The 19,874-nt window shown below is 42.6% G+C and overlaps 1 protein-coding gene across 2 annotated transcripts in view; it reads left to right on the top strand.

Annotated features, from left to right (window-relative positions):
• FBXO32 (F-box protein 32) overlaps positions 1-19,144 on the top strand; it is a 33,579-nt gene extending 14,435 nt beyond the window's left edge. The window contains exons 5-9 of one of the 2 annotated variants that reach the window (XM_005288774.5): positions 3,137-3,230; positions 6,420-6,604; positions 10,834-11,016; positions 12,274-12,417; positions 13,848-19,144. In XM_005288774.5, coding sequence (XP_005288831.1) covers positions 3,137-3,230; positions 6,420-6,604; positions 10,834-11,016; positions 12,274-12,417; positions 13,848-13,937 — 696 coding nt within the window. In that variant the 3' untranslated portion in view covers positions 13,938-19,144. The remainder of the gene's footprint in view (positions 1-3,136; positions 3,231-6,419; positions 6,605-10,833; positions 11,017-12,273; positions 12,418-13,847) is intronic. The other variant, XM_042861012.2, reaches the window with a different exon arrangement.
• The last annotated feature ends 730 nt before the right edge of the window (positions 19,145-19,874 follow it).

Genomic DNA, 19,874 nt, shown 5'->3' with positions numbered 1-19,874 from the left:
TTCTTCACCCCTAATAGCCTAGAAACTCTGAAGTATCTTGTACTGCTACAGGATAGTTGTCCTCCTACCACCTCCTCAAAAAATCCTAGACCAGGGAGATTAGGAGGTGTGGAGCTATCTGCAGCTTCTCATTTACTCCTCTGACCCTCCACAATCCCCTCAAGTAAAAAGCATCAGAATGGGGCAAAGAGGCCAGAGGGCTCTTCCTGGAGACGTTGGATGGGGGGAGTCACCAAGCCTCTCTTCCCCCTCCCCTATCACTAGGAGTCTGAAGTCAATAGGAATTGTAGGTGTTTAGTGTTGTCTTTTAGGATTTGGTCCTTAGTGCCTGTTTTTTCAGAGGTGCTGAACACTCACAATTCCAGTTAAAATCAATGGGAGCTGCAGGTACTCAGCATCGCAAAGAATCAGGCCCTAAGATTGCTGTTACTAACCTCTTTTCCCCTGCACTCCCTCCTACCATCTGTCTTCAAACAGTGTTACTGGAGCATGGTCTGGAATTAACACAGCCACATATACAGTTACAAAATGCTAGCACGTCTAATATCTCCTTATTCCACCGGGCATTATTCAGAGTGCTCTAGTCTTTTTGTTTGGTTTTCAGTTTGCACAATCCATCACTCAAAGACATTTTAGGTGGGTTTTTTGTTTGTTTGTCCAATCTGGAATGACACCATTGGCTTTGAAGGAATTACACCAGTGTATATCTGGAGTAACCGTGAGCAAACCCTACATACACCTTTATTACTGCCCTGGTATGCACATCATTATACTGGACAAGAAAATTAGTTTTGTTCACACATCTGGGGTTTGTTTTTGTTTGGGTCTTTTTGTGTGTTTGCTGTTCATTCTTGGCATAGCAGTTTGCTATGGAATGCAATACCCAGGAGGTAGTCATGACATAGTATTCATATAAAATTTCATCCTTTACTTATTGCTGCTGAAAAGGTGGTACGCTATAGCTGTGCTAATTTACTTTCTAAATGTAATTGACCCTTGATAAACATAGTGAAAGGCATGGGCTCTAATGCATCTTGATTGCCTAATTTTATTATTTAATTTCCTATATACCAAAGCACAAAATGTTGGTAACACAAAGAATCTAACTTTTATTTTAATTTGAAAAATCAGCTACAATTTCTTAATTTTTTTTTATGGTATTGCACCACTTGGTGTTTTTGACCTGTGCAAAGATGACTGATTTTTGAATATCAGCACAGTTTTGCTTACATATAGTGAGGAAACTGTCCTGTATGGGAGTTCTAGAACATTACAAACTGGGGACATAATTTGTGAATACATAAAGAAATCCAAAGAAGCTGACCTGGGTGCTCACATTACTGTGTGGACAAATGGAGTCTGGCAAGTTGATCACGATAATTGAAGGTCACAAGGTTAAACAATTCAGTACTAGGAGATTATTACTAAGGCTATTTTGGGGCAAGGACATGTTCTTGTCTGTACATTCATTGTTCTAAGAAATCTTGGGAAAATTTAAAAATATTTCCAACGTCTTGCTAATTAATTTATGCTTCAGAGCATGTAATACACCAGACCCTCCTGTTTAGGTGAGAGCCACCATGGAGTTTTGTTACAATATATGTACTAAATATTACCTCACAAGACTATTCTTGCATATTTTCTCCCCACCCCAACCCCCCAAATGATGTGTCATGATAGAAGGCAGACTGCCCTCCATGAAAAATGTGAGACTGTGTAGGGGTTTTTTTTTTTCTTTCCTCTTGCTTTATACCAGTCATGTGAGGTTTAAGATATTAATAGAAAGTAAACTCAGAAAGCCGTCTGTTGACGTTTAAAGTTGGCCTGGAAGATAAATGGAAGAGGAGACTAGTCACTCAGGGCACTTTGCAGCTCCTAGGTGACAGTCACATGCTGGTAACAGAGCTGAGTAAAATGGGCAAATGGTAGCAATAATACCCCTATGAGCTCATGGTTTATGGCAAAATACCAATAATTTTATGGCTACATTCCTGTCATTCTTATAGCTAGGCAAACAATTCAACTCAAGACTTACCAACTCTTGTCAGTAACCATCTTAGCCATTTGACATAAGGAATTGCAAGTTCTCTGCACTCATCCTTTTTGCCAGCAATGGGATAGCATAATCGCTGATGATAACGGATGAATAGGCTAGCCCTGTGATAATATGTGTAGATTGATTGTAAGATAAAGGTTTTCTTACTCTGTTCTAATTTAGAAAGGAATTTAAACAAGTGGAATGGTATGTAGAAAGTGTGTATTTTATAAAATACGTTAAAAGGCTTAAAGGGTTACTGCCAATTAACATTTTGGCCTACAATTTTACAAATCCTAAAGCCAACAGAAAAGCTTCCTATAAAATTATTTTTCTACTGGAATTAAAAAAAGGAGAGGAACATCTTCTTCAGTAATTGCAACCCAAATACTGCAGCACTGAACGAGTACATGGGAACCAAAAAGTCACACTGACTAGGAGTGCATCTTAATCGAAAGGGAAACTGAGACAGTGAGTTAGAAAGTAAACCAAACAGCATAAATAGGGAAAAGTGAATTAAATTGTTAACATTTTTTCAGATCTAATAATAACTTAATAAAAATGAAGGAACTTTGGTTTGTCTTTTTTTTTTTAAACATGACTCTTAATCTTTCCTCTTAATGAAAATTCCAGTATAAAACACACATAACAAAAGAGTAAATTGGATTATTATATGTAAATTGTAAGATTAGGTTTATAAATAAGATTCTCTCAGAAACGAGTCTCTGCTTTTTGTTCTCTTATCACACTATTTGTTTATGTACTAGTGAAAGACACTGACATACCATTGTGCTTTCAGTATGAATAGACATTGTCTGTTAGTCTGAACAGTAATTCGCGGCTTCCCTATACCTTTGAACCATGAAGCAACATTTTGGTTTAAAGAACGTAGTTTAAATAACAACCTGTTTTCCTCCACTGTGTGCTTAATTGTTTGGCTCTTTTCTCCCCTTGGATCTGTCTTCATTGTGGTTCTGCCTGCCCCCTTTTATTCCAGCAGTAAACAAGTATCTGAACTGTTTTGCTGTGTCATGTGACTAGAAGTCAAGATTAGAAAAATATCTTTGTACTCTAGCTGGCAACTTCTATTTTTATCCACAGCTGTTGGAGCTGATAGCAAAGTCTCAGCTAACATCACTGAGTGGAATCGCCCAGAAAAACTTCATGAACATTTTGGAAAAAGTGGTGCAGAAAGGTAAAAGAAATGTAACAATCATGGTTTGTATCCAATGTATCCAATGATCACCATGTCCATGTTGATCAGTGTGCAAGACTTTTTTGCAGGGAGGGGCATGAAAACAAAACACTGGGCTAGTTCATTTTCCTCTGTCCCATTCTGGAAAGGGACTCTCAGGCAGGGCCGGCTCCAGGCACCAGCATTCCAAGCAGGTGCTTGGGGCGGCCATCTGCAAGGGGCGGCAGTCCGTGTGTTTTTGCCGCCCCAAGCAGCACACCGAATTGCCGCCGCGGACGGCGGGGGCAGTCCGTGTGCCGTTAGGGCAGCACGTGCATTTCCACGGCGGCGGCAATTCCACAACAGCTTCTATGTTCAGCTGCCCGCGGCGGCAATTCGGCGGCTTCTATCTTTCACCTGAAGACCGAAGCTGCTGCCAACTTGCCGCCGCCGCGGAAACGCGCGTGCCGCCCTAACGGCACACGGACTGCCCCCGCCGTCTGCGGCGGCAATTCGGCGCGCTGCTTGGGGCGGCTAAAACAGTAGAGCCGGCCCTGCTCTCATGGCAGGAAGGGGGTTTGAATGGAGATCTTAGTGGATCCCCCTTGTGGAGATTCTTCCTCCTCTAACTCCTGGGGGGATTCTGCGCCAAAAAATTAAAAATTCTGCAAAATTCTGCAAATTTTATTTGTCAAAATAATGCAATATAATCACACCAGTTTCAATTGTTTTGAAAAGTTATTTAAACTACAATACAGAAAAAAGTCACAATAACTATTCATTTCCTAAACACATGAAAGTTAAGTTATAAAATACTTGGTGACTAATACTCTGCATTCCAGTTATAATCCTGGATTTTCATTTAAATTACATTACAAAACAACAAATGGGGGGGGGGGGGGAGGTAGAATGTCATTTTAAATTACTCAGACTTTCACACATGAAAATCATACAGTTTTGCTAATCAATGTCCTGGACCTAGCTGGGTACTTTGGGAAGTGCTTGGTTCTGATTGGCCTGACATTTTATTGACTGGCTTGGTAAATGTTTTATTTGCCCTCAAAAGTCTTGTTGTTGTTTTTTTTTTAAGTGGGTAAGTAAAAATCTAACCCCATCGTGCCACTTTGGCACAGGAAAAAAGTGAGACAGTGCATAGGTCTTCCTAGCTGATTCTCTTACTGTCCTTTATAAGGCTTTACATCACTCTGGCAATGTACGGGCTTTAAAACTTTTACAGGTATTTATGCTCCTGGGGAATTGACTAAGAATGGGAACAGTTACTAACAATAGAATAATTAACAATATTACTATGCAGACAGGTTGCTACATTTCTGCCTCAGAGAATGAGATCAATTAACCATCAACAAAATGTGCTTTTTTTTTTTTTTTTTAAGAAAAGCTATTTTCTTTAACTTAAAAACAAACAATTTTCAGTAACATGATGCTAATATTTAATTAAGTGGTGTTTTTTTTTTTTCAATTCTCAAGAAGTTACATTTTACTAGGCAGGCAGGTGGCTATACTTCTGCCTTGGTGACAGAGTCTTCCTCCTGCATAACAAAAAGACCTACCCTCCTCCATGCCCCTTGAGCCACAGTATCAAGAGAGAGGGACAGAGTCTCTCACACTTGTTGGCCAGCCCCGCCCCCTGACGGTGATCAATGTCTCCCCCACAGGCACGCACACCCAACCCCCCTCCTCCTGCAGTGATTTGCGTCTGAAGCTGCTCCAGGTATGCTGGAACAGATGCGCTGCCTGGACTGCCGGGGAACAGACGTGTGTCTCCCCTCTCCCCCAGATTTCTTTTGCATTTTTCTGCATAGGGGGCACAGAAATATGCAGGCCATATGAATTCTCTGCCCCCACATGGGCGCAGATTTCTGTCAGGAGTATCCTCTCCATCATCCAATTGGGAGGAAGGTCAGGGTCCCACACACCCCTATCTGCAGAATAGGCTGTTTAGTCCTGCCTCAAAAGCTGGCAGACTGGAGAGGAACTACAGGAGGCCAAGGCTGGCTGCATAAAGGCTCTGTGCTTCCTTCCTAATGCTAGGCCCTAGTCACTTCCAAGGCTTCCTAGCAGCTGCACCACCAAGGGCTCCCACTGGCCATGGCTGCCCACCAAGGGAAAGGAGTGCTTCAGGGCCGACATTACTTTTTTCTGGAAATCTCTCTGTGGGGTCACAGTGTATTTAGTGTGTGTGTTTTGGGAGTTCCCCCTTCTCTGGTCAACCCAATCTCCACACCCTCTCCTTGGGTGGACCCTCAACCTTCAGAGCACCCTTGCATGAGTAGGGGGGAGCAAGAAGAGCTATAGAGGTGGCTGAGCCCCTGTTTCCACATGAACTGGTTGGAAGCATGGCAAGAGCTGTGTGTGGAAGGTCTCCTCCAAGCACTGATCTAAGGGGGACAAGTTGGCCAGTGTTCCTAGAGTGGTTGTTAGAAGCACTGTAGAAAGGCCAAACATCTTTCCTCAGCAAAGTTCCCTCTAGCTGCGCGGCCAAGTAGCAGGCTATCAAGGGTCGCGCAGGTGGGGAGAAGCGCCTCTCCGCCGGTCCCAGCCTTGGAGTTGCCGCAGCCGGGGGAAGAGGTGCCTCTCTCCCAGTCCCAGCCTCAGAGCTGCCACAGCTGGTGGAAAGGGCTGGGGGGAGTCCTCTCTCATCTGCCACAGCCCCAGGGAAGCCTGCACCCCAAACCCAAAATCCCCAGCTGCAGCCCACCCCCCCACACACACACTCCAATCCTCTGCCCTAGCCCTGAGCCCTTCCCACACCCCACCCCCTCATTCACAGCCCCACCCCAGAGCCTGCACTCCCCCAGCTGGTGCCCTTATCCGCCCCCACACCCCAACCCCCTGCCCCAGCCCTGAGCCCCCTCCCACATTCTGAACCCCTCGGCTCCACCCCAGCTCCACATGACCTCCATATGTAAAAAATTAGAGGGATCATTGTTCCTCAGGTCAATCTCTTGTACAGTTATTAGGGGACATCTCTGACAAATGTTTCCTATCTGATAACCTGTCGTGTGTAGACATAGCAGTCCTCCTCTACCCCCTCCTTCCCCCCAGGGTTCCAGATTTGATACCTTTTGGCCTAAGATCATAGAGAGTAATTCTTACAAAGCCTCCAGAAGAAAGTAGATACTGAGAATGTATTTAAACATTATAGTCCCTTTTTAAAATATTTTTTTCTTCTTCTCTCTGCCTCCAAAGTCCTTGAAGATCAGCAGAACATCAGGCTAATAAGGGAATTGCTGCAGACTCTCTACACGTCACTGTGCACCCTGGTGCAAAGGGTTGGCAAGTCTGTTCTGGTTGGAAACATCAACATGTGGGTACACAGAATGGAGACTATTCTTCACTGGCAACAGCAACTGAACAGCATCCAAATCACAAGAGTAAGCAAGAATCCAGGCCCTCACTTAGAGGCAAATGATACATTGGCTCTTTCCTGCAACCTTATCATGCAGCTGCAGCTCCTGCCTGTGTAAATGGATCATAATGAGCATTCCTAGACTTCACACAGAGCCTGCTGGTGGAGAGAATTTGGATTAAGATTTGAATTCAATTGGATTAGACAGGGGGAGGCTTTTTTAATTATTACTTTTATTCCAACTTTCAAGTGGAAAATTAAACCAAGATGCAAAATGTTTTTCGGAGTTACATGCCTAACATTGCATGTTTCTCCGAAAACAGCTTCATTTAGAAAAGCTGACCGCATGAGGAAGCCTGGCATCTTCAAGTGCTCCTCAAGGCCCCAGTCCTGAATTACGTGTGTACTCAAATCACCCACTGACTCCACAGTCAGGCCTGCTGTTAGTAGTAACCAAAACCAATTAGGCCTCTAAATGGTCATCAAATGCTGTGTGAGTGGAGTTTGGTCTCACTTCAGTTCCTTTTGGATAGATGCTCATGTTTCAAAAATCTCCACTACACTGGCCGTCTCAACAGAGTCAGGGCTAAGGCAGAATGATGAGACTCTAATAGCACTTGTACTGGTATTGTCTTGTCTGTGACTCAGTACTGGACTTTAGTTTCCAATGTTGCCAATATATCTGTCCCCTTTCCTAAGAGTCCCACTCTCACATTGAAGTTAATTGCAAAATTCCCATTGACCTTAGTGACATGGGCCTAAATTAATTGAAAAGCAAATTTTTCCCCACTAGGCTGCTAAAGAGGCATCATGCTTGGCTGCTGCTAATAGGCAAGAAAGGTGCTTGTGCTTGCCTAAGTAATTTCAAAATGTGTGCAGGGTAAGCACTATCTAGGGAACCCTGAAGGAGCGTCGCTGCAGTGCAAGGACCTTGGGGTGAGGAGAGGGAATTTAAGGGACAATGGGGAAAGGAGGCTTCTCTGGACTCTGTGAGAAAGCCTTAAGTAAAATCCACAGTCCCAATCCTGCAATTATCTCTATGACGCCAGGCACACACTGACTTCCATAGGTGCTGACTCCATGGGTGCTCCAGGGCTTGGGCACACACACACACAAAAATTAGTGGGTGCTTAGCACCCACTGGTAACCAGCTCCCCCTTTCCCCCTCCCAGCACCTTCTGCCCACTGGGGGCCCTTCCAATCAACTGCTCCCCCTCCCTCCCAGCACCTACAGCCTGCCGTGATCAGCTGTTCCATGGGGTGCAGGAGGCACTGAGGGGGAGGGAGAGGAGCGGGGATGGGGCATGCTCAGGGGAGGGAGCGGGGATGGGCAGGAAGAGGCGGGGCAGGGTGGAACAGGAGTGGGAAGGGGCGGGGGAGGGGGCTTGGGATAAGGGGTCCAGGGTGGGGGGGTTGAGCACCCCCCAGGGCTCAGAGGAAGCTGGCGCCTGTGCATGGGGCTCCTTGAGGGTGCAGGTTTCTGCTTGCACAGAGCTCACTGCAAGATCAGGATCCAGCTGCTTGACTCAATAGTTAAAACTATTTTATCTCAGCACGGGGCCAGTATACCATCAGGTTAGAAAATCCTGAAGATCAGTTCAAAAATCTATCAATCCCAGCCAAGGTTCTGTCACAGCACCACTTGTGAACTGAAGTGTGTGTGTGCGCGCATGAATGTATTACATACATTTATTTACTTTTTGGCCTAAACGTGGTTGGCTGGCCTTTCTTTTCAAAAATTGTTTAATGTCTCAAGCTATAGAGCTTGCAAAAAATGTAATTTTCACACCGCTGAAGATGATTTCTTGTCAAGCTTGAACAAAAGCAGCTGTGTTTAAAGGGGGGGGGGGGGGAGAGCAGTATTACAGGCAGTTGGCCACTTACTGCAAGTAGACCAAGTGCTTTTGGTATTTCAGAAGGAGAAAAAAATGTCTTAACAGCTAAGGAGTCTAAAGCTTGAGAAATATATACTGAGCATGTGTAGTACTTACTAGCTTAAAAAATATCCTGTCAAGAAAATGAAAGTTAACATAGGACTCCTCTGATTTAGGGTGTGTTCTTTAAAAAAAAAAAAATCATGTGTGAAATGTAGCAGATAAGTCTTTGGCCCTGATTCAGCAAAACTCTGAAGAATGTGCTTTAGTCACATGGACTTCATTAGTAAGCTGCGCAGGTGTCTTATTGAGTTCAAGGCATTTGAGCCTAGTCCTGCACATTTTACTCATGTAAAACCCCCGTTGATTTATATAGGTATTTCAGCTGTAAAAAGTGCAACTTTATTAGTGAATGGAATTTGAGGGCACTAGTAAATTATATACAAGACTTCTGTGTTATCCACAGCAAACTTGACCTAAATTCTGCAGCTTGGGATAGAGATCTCTCACATCCCAATGGAGCAGACAGGACTGTTGCACCAACTCTAGGTCAATAAAAACCTTGCTGTTTTTTTAAATTTAATTGAAATACACAAATGAAACAATCTTTACAGTATGCTCTGCCTTATTTAATTCCATATGGAATTTAGTTATGCAATGTACTTATATTTCTAATTTGTAGTGTGCTTCAGAGTTTTGTATTGAGGATGCCAAACTGCTTTGTAAAAGTTGTCGAGGGAAGTTGAGTAAGAAACCGTTTAGGTTGGGGGAGGAGGGGTATGTGGGAAGCTGCTTGGGATCCTGGGATAAGAATATTGGCTAGATGTCTCTATTACAATGACCAGCAGCAAAATAGTTAACAGTAGTTCTCCTAAATTATCACCCTTAGAGTTTAGAGTCAACACCCCACTGAGATGAGTGGGATTGTTCATTCCTTTTGGAGCTATTGTTTCAAGCTACTGGCAGATGCAATTGTGTCTGTTTATGGTGTTCTTGGCAACCAGAAGGACTAGAAAATTAATTATTAATGAAAGATTAGCAGAGTTTTGTCGCAATGGATGGGCTGTGCAGCATATGCTGTTGCTGTGGAGTCGCAGAGTACCCCGGGCCCTGTTACAGATTAATAACTATGGCTTACTGAAGGGTTAAGAAATTGGAACTTTTGTGTCTAAATAAATATTTATATTATGCCTTTGAATGGCCAGACACCATCCAAACACTGGAGACGGGGTCATATTTTAAAAATAGTCCCACAAAATTTTACTTAGCTGATCAGCTATTTGTATTTTGTTTTAAACAGTTAACTGCCCTGCCAGTTGCATGTAGGGTGATGTGACTGCAACTTAAAATAGAGGCATCTCGGTGCAGGGCAACTAAAGACTTGGCACATTTATTTGACTCTCTTAACATTGTTTCACTGTTGGAGCCCAAGCCTGCAAACCTTTACTCACGTGAGTACGGAGTGGGCACTAGTGTAGCGTTGGAGCCCATTTCCTGGTTCTTAGGTCTTGATGGCACTGGGGATTTTCCCTGAATTCAACAGTCTGTATCCTGTTACCAGTGTAACTGCACAGGTGCAAATCTCTAGTGTGACAGACAGAGCCACTGTATGGAGCCCAGCGGTAAGGGCCACTGGTAGAGATAGTGACTTTCCTTGTCTAGATCAGGGATTTGCATTGGTGTAGCTAAACTGGTTACTAGGCAATGATGACTGTAATTGAGGCAAATCCACAATGTAGACACAGTCCTAGAAGTATCCCCTGTAGGAAACAATTTAGAAAACAACAACTCTTAAATATTTCCTGGGTAACGGGTAGCATTGCCAGCAATGTTATAGGAAACAATTCTAGGGAAATCTTGATTGGTACCATTACTAGTGAACATCTCTACTTGGTTAATATAGGATCATGTGACCCTGCAAAGTAAAACACGGTTGTCTCAGTAGAACATGAAATTTCCAAGGGACTTAAACTGTATAGACTGGAGGTTTAACCTGTTAGGGAAAAGTATTGCCCCTCCAGTTATCTGAAGTGACCTACAGACAGTAATGCCCTGGTCCACTATAGTGGAACTTTGGCACCATAAACCTCCTCTCCAGTGGTGAGGGGAGTAAACCGTTCAGTTAACGTTTCACAGCACAACACAATTGTTGCTCTGCCACAGTAAACGGTGGATACAGGTACTTTTCTCACTGGAAGTAATGGCTCAACAACACCACAGCCCATCATAGGATCTCCTAGGGAAACTGATCTGTCCCCTGGATGGGAAATTATCCAGTGTCACTGCATCTTGTGTATATAAAACATTTAGCAAGTAGTACATTGCTCCCATTTAGAATTGCCTGCTTTTCACTAACTGAGCTCTTACACTCTTTTTCCAGCCTGCCTTTAAAGGAATGACCTTTACAGACCTGCCGTTGTGTTTACAATTAAACATCATGCAGCGGCTAACTGATGGAAGAGACCTTGTCAGCCTTGGGCAAGTGGCCCCTGAACTGCAAGTGCTCAGTGAGGACCGGCTGCTGTGGAAAAAGCTCTGCCAATACCATTTCACAGACCGACAGGTAATGGGATGAAAGTTAAACCTCAATCAATCTCCTATTGTCACCCATTTGTGATTGAACGCGTATAGACAGATCTTCCTCGTTTGACTGCTTCTTTGTTCTGAGGGCATGCTGCGAGTTTCTAATATGGGCTGACAAGACAATGGCGATAAAGTTTGTCCCTGAGGGGAAGTTTTGATAGTGTTGTAAATGCCACAATACTGGTGCCTGAAATAGAAGGCTGCAATATCAATAACATGCACACACACCTCCTCCAATCTAGGCTGCTAACCAATCCACATGGCCTCAGATGGTAACATTGCTACTTGTACCATAGGTTTAGTGAGTTCTGTGTCTGTGTAGTTCCCAACAGTAACTGCCCACATCAAAAACCCCATCATCACAACTGGCAGCGTTGCTGACAATCTCCATGGAGTGGACAAGGATTGATTGGACCATGAACTATCCTCTCTTGCCCTTTAGTTGGAAGATCCCCCCCCTCCCCAAATCTCAGTTGTTCACCATTGGTGGCAAGCTAACTCTGTTGCTATATTGTATCTGTTTTGAGGGTAAAGGTTTTCAGTCTCTAGGGCTGCCAGTCTGGCACCATTCATAAGCACTAAATATACACACACAAATTGGGGCACCAGATCTTCAGCTGGTGTGAATTAGCATTGTTCCAGTGACTTCAATAAACCTACACAGATTTACATCTGCTGAAGATCTGGCCCTGGATTCTGGGAAGGTGGTTTTTTTCCTATATTGACTATATGTCACATGGTGTGACAAATAGATCCAAATCTGATCTCCACCGCTAATGAACATGTCCTAAAAGTGAATGTCTCACAAGCAAATATTGCAACTCCAGGTTTAAAGATATATCTGTGCAGAAAAGAAACATAGTTTCATTCCTGACACCACTAGATGGGATAAAGTTTGTTATCCTGATAGTCATTTTTAGAGTTTCTGAATCATGGTGATGTGTGGTAGCATGAAGCCCTTGGAGCCATTGTATAGCAATGTGCAACAGGAAGGAATCTGTGTAAAAGATAAGATGGGTCTCTAGTATTGATACTGTGTAGTGTATTTAGAATAAGGAGACTGTTAATGTGGAGAGGCTCAGAACAGATTATCTTGCCACTACAGATGAGATCATGTGGAGATCAGCAAAAGTTACATGCTGGCTACTATGTGCAGCAGGAGGAAGGTCTTGAAGTGATATTTCCAACAAAACTAAGCCCTCGTGTACAATCAGTCCACTCTAACTCTGATTTTTAGATTCGTAAACGGATAATCTTATCTGAGAAGGGATTGCTGGATTGGAAGAAGATGTACTTTAAACTTATAAGGTGTTACCCGAGGAAAGAGCAGTATGGAGACACACTGCAGCTCTGCAGACATTGCCACATCCTCTCCTGGAAGGTATGGCTATTTTGCTGGTATTTGACTGAGGGCCTGATTTCTCAGAAGTGCTGAGTGCCCACAACTCTCATTCAAGTTAACAAGAGTTGCAAGTGCTGACCTCCTCCAAAAACCAGGCCAACACCACTTAAAGCTTGCTTGCTCTCTATCTTAGGAAGTTCCTTCACGTTTTCTTGTTACTCCCTGGGGCCTTATCTTTTCCCCACAGATTTTTTTAAACCTATTACCATTTTTGTTGCTCTTGTCTGGACTCTCTCCAATTTGTCCACATCTTTCCTAGTGTGTGGCACTCAGAATTGGACACAGTACTCCAGCTGAGGCCTCACCAGTGCCGAGTGGAACAACTACCTCCTCTATCTTAGATACAGCACTCCTGTTAATACACCCCAGAATATTAGCCATTTTTGTATCTACATCACATGGATCACAAATTGAATATGAGCCATCAACTATGACCCCCATCAGAGGCAATGCATAGTGGGGGAATGTGGGGTCAAGGGACATGGGCTCGCTCAGCTCCTGTCTCCGTCAGCCAGGCCCAGGCAGGGAGTGACCCACCACTGCCTCCCCAGTCAGGCTCTCTCAGGCAGCTGCTGCACTGCACGGAGCAGTGACCCGGAGCAGCCAGCTTGAACCGCATAAGAAGTGTCTCCCTCCCACTCCCCGCCTGGACCCGGCTGCCAAGGAGAGCGGCCAAACGTGCCGGGGGGGGAGGGTGGTGCAGTGGGAGAAAGACAGAGCGCCCTCCCGCCCCAGGGGGAGTGGAGAGCGTGGAGGCCCTGGGCTGGGCGCAGGGGGCGGGGTCGCTGGGCAAAGGAGATAGGTGGGGCGATCACGTGTCCTCCCCTTTAGATTATGCCCCCGCCCTGCCAGTATGGGGAGGCACAAGTCATCTGTGAGCCTCCAGATCCTTTTCAGCAGTGCTACTGCCTAGCCAGTATTTCTCCATTTTGTATTTGTGCATTTGATTTTTTTTTTCTTAACTGTCGTACTCTGCACTTGTAATTCTTGAATTTCATCTTGTTGATTTCAGACCAATTCTCAAGTTTATCACAATCATTTTCAAATCTGTCCTTCAAAGTGCTTGTAATGCCTCCCAGCATGGTATCATCCCCAAATTTTATAAGCATACTCTCCATTCCATTATCCAAGTCATTACTGAAAATATTGAATAGTACCTGACCCAGAACAGACCCCTGTGGGACCCCACTAGATACATCCTTCCAGTTTGACAGTGAACCATTGAGAACTACTCTTTGAGTACAGTTTTGCATCCAGTTGTGCATCCCCCTTATTGTATTCTCAGCTATCCACTCTAATCTATCAGTTTGCAAACTGGATGTGCAGCATGTGGCACACAGAGCACTGTAAACCAGTTAAAGCTGTGACACTAGTTCTGTAGCCTCTCTAACCGGATTATTTTTTTTCAGGGTACTGATCATCCTTGCACAGCCAACAACCCAGAGAGCTGCTCCACTTCTCTTTCACCCCAAGACTTTATCAACTTGTTCAGATTCTGAACCCTGGTTCTTCACAGCATATCCTATTCTTGCAAGACACTTTATAGCGCTCAGCTTGGACACTGAACTTGTAAATAGTGTAAATGTTGATGTTTGTTTGAAACTCCTGAGTCAAGCAAACAAGAGGATCTTAGAGACGAAAGGTGAAATTGCTCGCTGACATGGACTTCTAACAAGACTGGTGTGTATAGGCAATATTGTAAAAAGTCACCTTTTTATTATCAGAGTACAAGATACAGGGCAGAAATTTCTTTCTGTTTAGAAGTTAAAACTGAATTTGCCCCATGGCCCTTTGAAAACTTTCTATATTGTTTTCAGTTTCTAATAAATGAAAAGAAAGCAGTTTGAGACTAGGACTGTTTAACTGCTCCTCCATCTGGTTTTATTTACAATAGATATTTATAAATATGACATTTTAAAAATGATATTTATGGGGAAAAAATTCCCTGCAATGAGTTTTAATAATACTTGTATGTAAAAAAAATTGGATGCATTCAGAAATATGCATAACATCTAGGATTTGATCCTAGTTAAAAATGAAAATAACACACCACGCCATTTTCTACCTCGAATAAATAGAGTACCTTTGAAACAACAATCCATTATGCAATGTGAACTATTATACTTTGTACAATGATTTAAAGGGAAATGATGTTTATGACCGTAAGCAAACTTCTTCTTATGTTAATGCTTACTTTTTTAATTCGTTTTCTTGCTGTACTCAGTGCTTGAATGCCCAGAAGATGAGCGCCTTAGAATACCTACGATTTTACTCCATCCTCCTTTTAATTTTGTTGTCTTTATAAAAGATTAAGCAAAAAAACAAACCAAGGGTGAGGATTTGTATTTAAGGAGGGTGCGTGATGGATGATTGATAAGGGGCCAGATCTAACCTCTCATTAGTGTAAATTCATAGCTCCACTGATTTCAGTGGAATTAGTCTGGATTTACACCTGTCTGAGATCAGCATCTGGTTCACTGGGTCTGACTCCCCCCACCCCGTGTAACTCCACTGAAATAAAGTCAAAACTGGTGTAACTGAGAGATGACTCAGCCCCATAGGACCAGGTTCCTGATAGGTCTAAATAGGTAAAGCTCCACTAGGGCCAGTGGAACTGTGCCAGTTTACATTCACTGAGGATCTGGCTCATAGCATGTAAGATAAATACTATTTGTTTGTAACTGCTGTTAGAAACAGGAAGAGCAGCGAGGAAAGCCAGCCATAGAGTCCTAGTGTAATACGGGTACAGTCAATCCTTGGGGTAGATAGGATTTTTAATCACCTGACATCCCATATCATTGCTATGTATCATAGAAATGGAAAATAATTTATCTAATCCATCTCCCTGCCAGTGCCAGATTAACAGAGATACAGTGAGAATTAGTGCTTACAAATCTTGGTCCCACTGAAATTAATGGCCAAACTTCTAATCTCCTTTATTATGTATAACTCATGAATTTGACAAACTTGATCTGGCAGATTCCAGTCTATGTATAGAAGTTTGGAAAGCCTACACAGGAAAAATCCTTGCCATTGTCCTATAGCAGCGTTCACATACAGCACTTTCCCAACACTGTACGCAGAGCGCATAAGCAAGGTGCCTAAGAAAGACAAACATTAATAGGTTGTATGGTATGGACAAAAGAGTTGTGAGGATGAGGAATACTCAGGATAAATCAGGAAGAACTACTTGAGTTTAATTAATTAAATAGTCTGTTCCTTTTTTTACAGGTTTTATAATTGATTTCTAACACTTTTCTGCAGCTGTTTATATATATTTTTGCAACAGTATTTGCATTTTTACAAACTAAATCACTTTGCATACTCTTTGAGTAGTTGTGTGTGGGGGGGGGAGGGAAATCCGTGTTTAGATTGAATAGTGGGGATGGGGACTGCAGCCCTGGTGAGGGGAGACCCAGGAGAATGCTTTAACAGTAACTGCCATTTGTTGCATTCCAAAGGCAGAAGGTTTGATTCTTCCAGAAATCTCTTTCAGAGACAGGGCAAGAGACACTCCCATCAGAAATCATTTCGCATTATGCAGAGAAGGGAATAAAATAGTTTGAAGACGGAGACCTTGCCCTCTCTCCATCTGCTCTCAACTCAAAGACGGGTCAAAAGAGTAAATTTGATCTGGGGGGGGGGGAAGAGGGCGTATGTTCATGTGAGTGGAAAGTGATTCAGAGGTAGTTAACCTGGAGAAATGAAACTCTTGTTGTGGGTGTTAGTGTCATTGAGTAAGGGAGGCCAGCTTCTATTCTCATTCATACCCATGCAACCCTTGTTGATGTCAGTGAGGTTGTGTGGGTATAAATGAGACTAGAATTTGACTTGGTGAAAGAGGAGTGTTAAGGGAAGTGACTGAAGTAGTGATGTTGTGTGTGAAGACCCATGTTAATCCTTTCTCTACAGTTAAAAGTACCCTTATAACCTTTATGCCCTCTGCTTGGAGGTCTGATTTTTTTTCCCCCCCCTTCCCTATCTATCTGCCCCATCTACTCCCAGTGAACCAACCTAAATAGAAGTTGTGATTTGCAATGTCAAATTTGACATACCAGCAATTGGTGTTTCAACCTGTAAAATACTTATTTTAGGTTGTATTTATTGGAGCAAGTTCCTCCTCGGTGAAACTGACATCAAGTGAATTTAACTCCAGGACCGAATCTGGAGTTAAATTCCATATATAATAGATATAGTCTGAGCACAGGGTTCTGAGTCAGGAACTTATGAATTCTAGTCATGGTTGTGCAACTATTTCCTTCTGTGGTTTTGGGCAAAACACTCTCTCTGCCTCCATTTCCAGTCTGTAAAATGGGGATAATAACTACTTATTGCAGTGCCCCACTGTAAGGATCAATTAGCTAATGTTTGGTAAAGCAGTTGAAGTTTAAAGTGCAGGTTCTGCTTTGAAAGCACTACATGGGCCTTAAGTGAAACATTTGTCTACACGGTGACATTTTCAGATTGTGTTGTTTCGAGAAAAATTATTCTTTCATGGTTACTTGAGGCAGAGACCCATAGCATGAAACCAAACGTACTGCATGCTATTAAGGAGTATAACTTATTAAATGAGTCTGCTAGAGAAAGAAATAGAACTTGCCTCATATTGTTATTTTATTGCTGCATTCGTTACTGATATCGATCTCCTCATGAGTCTTTCCTATTCCCAAAATGGTTTATTACTGTCAAATATTGTTATGAGTCAAACGATTCCTTTTTAACAACCACTGTTTGTGCCCAGATACCTTAGCCTGACCACTTACAAAGGCATCGGTTTTATTTAAGTAGATGATTTGCATCTGTGTGACTAGGGCTGACAGGAGAATGAAAACTGAGTGGTAACAGTGTGTTTGAGGCAGGAAGGTGCAAAGCTACTCTGGCATAAAAGGGACCTCTTTATTTTCAAGGTAATTCTGGCAAAGTTATTGTAAGTTGAAAACAGGCTTTCTGTGTTTGAACATGACATCAGTGATGATGATCTTTCCAAACAGCCTTTCACCTGGGTTGCCGTTAGGATTGCATTAGTTTCAATACTATGAAACAAGGTCTGTGCTCTGCCTTTACCATCATAAATGCGGAGTGATTCCATTGAAGCCAATGGAGTTGCTCCACATTTACTGGTGCAACAGAGCTGAATATGGCTCAATACAGATATTTTAAAACCACTCCATACAGTGGAGGGGGCATGGGAAGGAAGAGAGGAGAATTTTGCATTTCAGTTTCCCGGGGGAGGTGAGTATTTGAGTTTTATTTGACTGTGACAGTCACTTCAAGACGCTGAACTTCAGTTGTACATAAGCTGAGCAGTTTATACTAATGATGGTTTGGTATTTTAATGTTTGATTATAAAATGTGTGCACCTCATCTTATATTATTTCTTTTTCTCTTAATTGTATTACTTCTGTTTTGTAAAATCATTAGGAAACCTTGTACTGCTCTACAGACATGGTTCATATGTAAACGTTTAATTGCACCATACCACGTTCTGTAAATGGGAAGATTGCTATCCCCCTGTTTTGAACCCTTGTAGTGACTAATGTTTGTGTTCCCATTTCTGTTTGGCTGCACAACCAACTCCTAGAACATACACCGGTAGTAAACTAGCTTTTTCTGCCCAGCCAATTCTTTGGCCCTGAGTAGCTACAACTGAAATAGACCAGGAACATTTCAAATACTGTAGAGTACCTAATAAATATTGGATGATGTCTCATGCTTAAACCTTCTGTTCACTACAATAAACCATCATGTACTTTTGGGGGGCTCTTAGTAACCTGTTGCACAGCTTCTTCTCACAGATCAGCACCTTGCCAAAAAATAGCTTTAAATTAAAACGCTAGTCTTGCTTGCTGGCTTGTTGGCAAAAACACACCCTCCCTGTGGATATGATGGGTAATCAGTTTAAAAGTTTTCCTACAGCATTTGGAGTTCTGCTTGTCGTCTAGCACAGTAATGTGTACTGACAAGCTAGGTTTTTATAAATGCTTTCCTTCTACGTGTAATGGCTCTCGTAAAGGTCCCTTCTTCTGAGCTGACTAGCCCTCTGCTGCCTCTGAGGTTGAGAAGTTCCTAAGTGGAGACTAATCTACAGTGTACTCAGCACCTCTTTAGTACTCCCCACTCCCATTGACTTCATTGGTAGTGGAAGATACTCTGGATCATTCAGCTCTCTGCAGGGTCCGGCCCCAAGGACAGTAAATCTTTCCTCTTCTTGACAATCTCCACTATATTAATAGCTTGAATACCTAATTAACACCCCTGTTCTGAACACACAGCCCTTTCGCCCGGGTGACCCCGCTCCTGTAACTGAGGATAGTCTGGCCCTTTTTGGCTATCACTTGCTGCATATAGTGCCAACAGGGCAGCTCCAGAGTTAACATTTTAATTAGAAATTGCAAATGTACTAAGGTTTTAGGGGCTAATCTACAGTAATAATGAATACCTGCTTATATGTGAAAAGGAAGCTTGTTTTTCCTTTTTAAATAAAGCTGTAACTAGATAAGGTATGAAGTGAAAAGCATACCTTGTGTATTAAGACTCCTATTTAATATTATTGTGTGATTAAAATCCTTCCTATAAATTATTTGCACACTTTTTTTTTTCTTTGCATGTTCAACTCTGATTTTTACAGCGGTTTGGTACAAACAGTGATGTATTTTTGTAAAATGTCTTTGACACTGAATTGCAATAAATGTTCAAACAATGTGAACCTTGGTATTTAGTTGTTTGTTGCTTTCAAGTGAGTAGGCTTCTCACAAATGTAAATTGAAAGACTCACCTGCAAGTCTATCCAGAGCTTAAATACCATGGCAACAGATGCGGTGGTAATACCCAGAATGGATAAATCCACTGTTTTTTGTAAATCAAAAGAAGGTTAATGCGATTGTCTTCAGTAAGGGCCAACAAAAGGTCAATGGTTAAATGGGACTTAAGTGATGAATAGGCCTTGCAAAGGTGCATATTTCACTCTAAATAAGTTATGATTCACATGTATCCAGCTGCTTCCAAGCTATGTAGTTTCCACATTGGTACTCCAAATTGGGGGATTACATAAACAATATATCTTCTGGCCCTGGGAATCTGAAGACTTTTAATCAGGCAAAACTCCAATTGAAATCAAAAGGACTTTAGCCCAAGTTGGGACTGCATGGTCAGAAAAAAGGTGTTTGATCAGATGATGGGGAATATACATAAGGAATACCTTAGCCTGACATGTTAACTCTTCAGGAAGACAAATAACTGAATGACAAATGGGATCAGCCTCATGGTCATTAAGACAGGAAGATTATATAGAAGAGGATGCCTGGCTAGGTTTCATAAAATATACTAGGAAATGGGAGAAAATACTGGGTTTTGTGCACAAAAAGACTTAAGACCTAGTTTACAAGTTTCAGAGCAAGTGTATCAGAGGTTTCTGAAACCCATCTCCAGAAACTCTA

Source organism: Chrysemys picta, chromosome 2 (genome assembly GCF_011386835.1).
Source record: "Chrysemys picta bellii isolate R12L10 chromosome 2, ASM1138683v2, whole genome shotgun sequence".
NCBI lineage: Eukaryota > Metazoa > Chordata > Testudines > Emydidae > Chrysemys > Chrysemys picta.
Note: the sequence above shows the minus strand (reverse complement) of the source record. Positions and strands in the feature narration are given on the sequence as shown.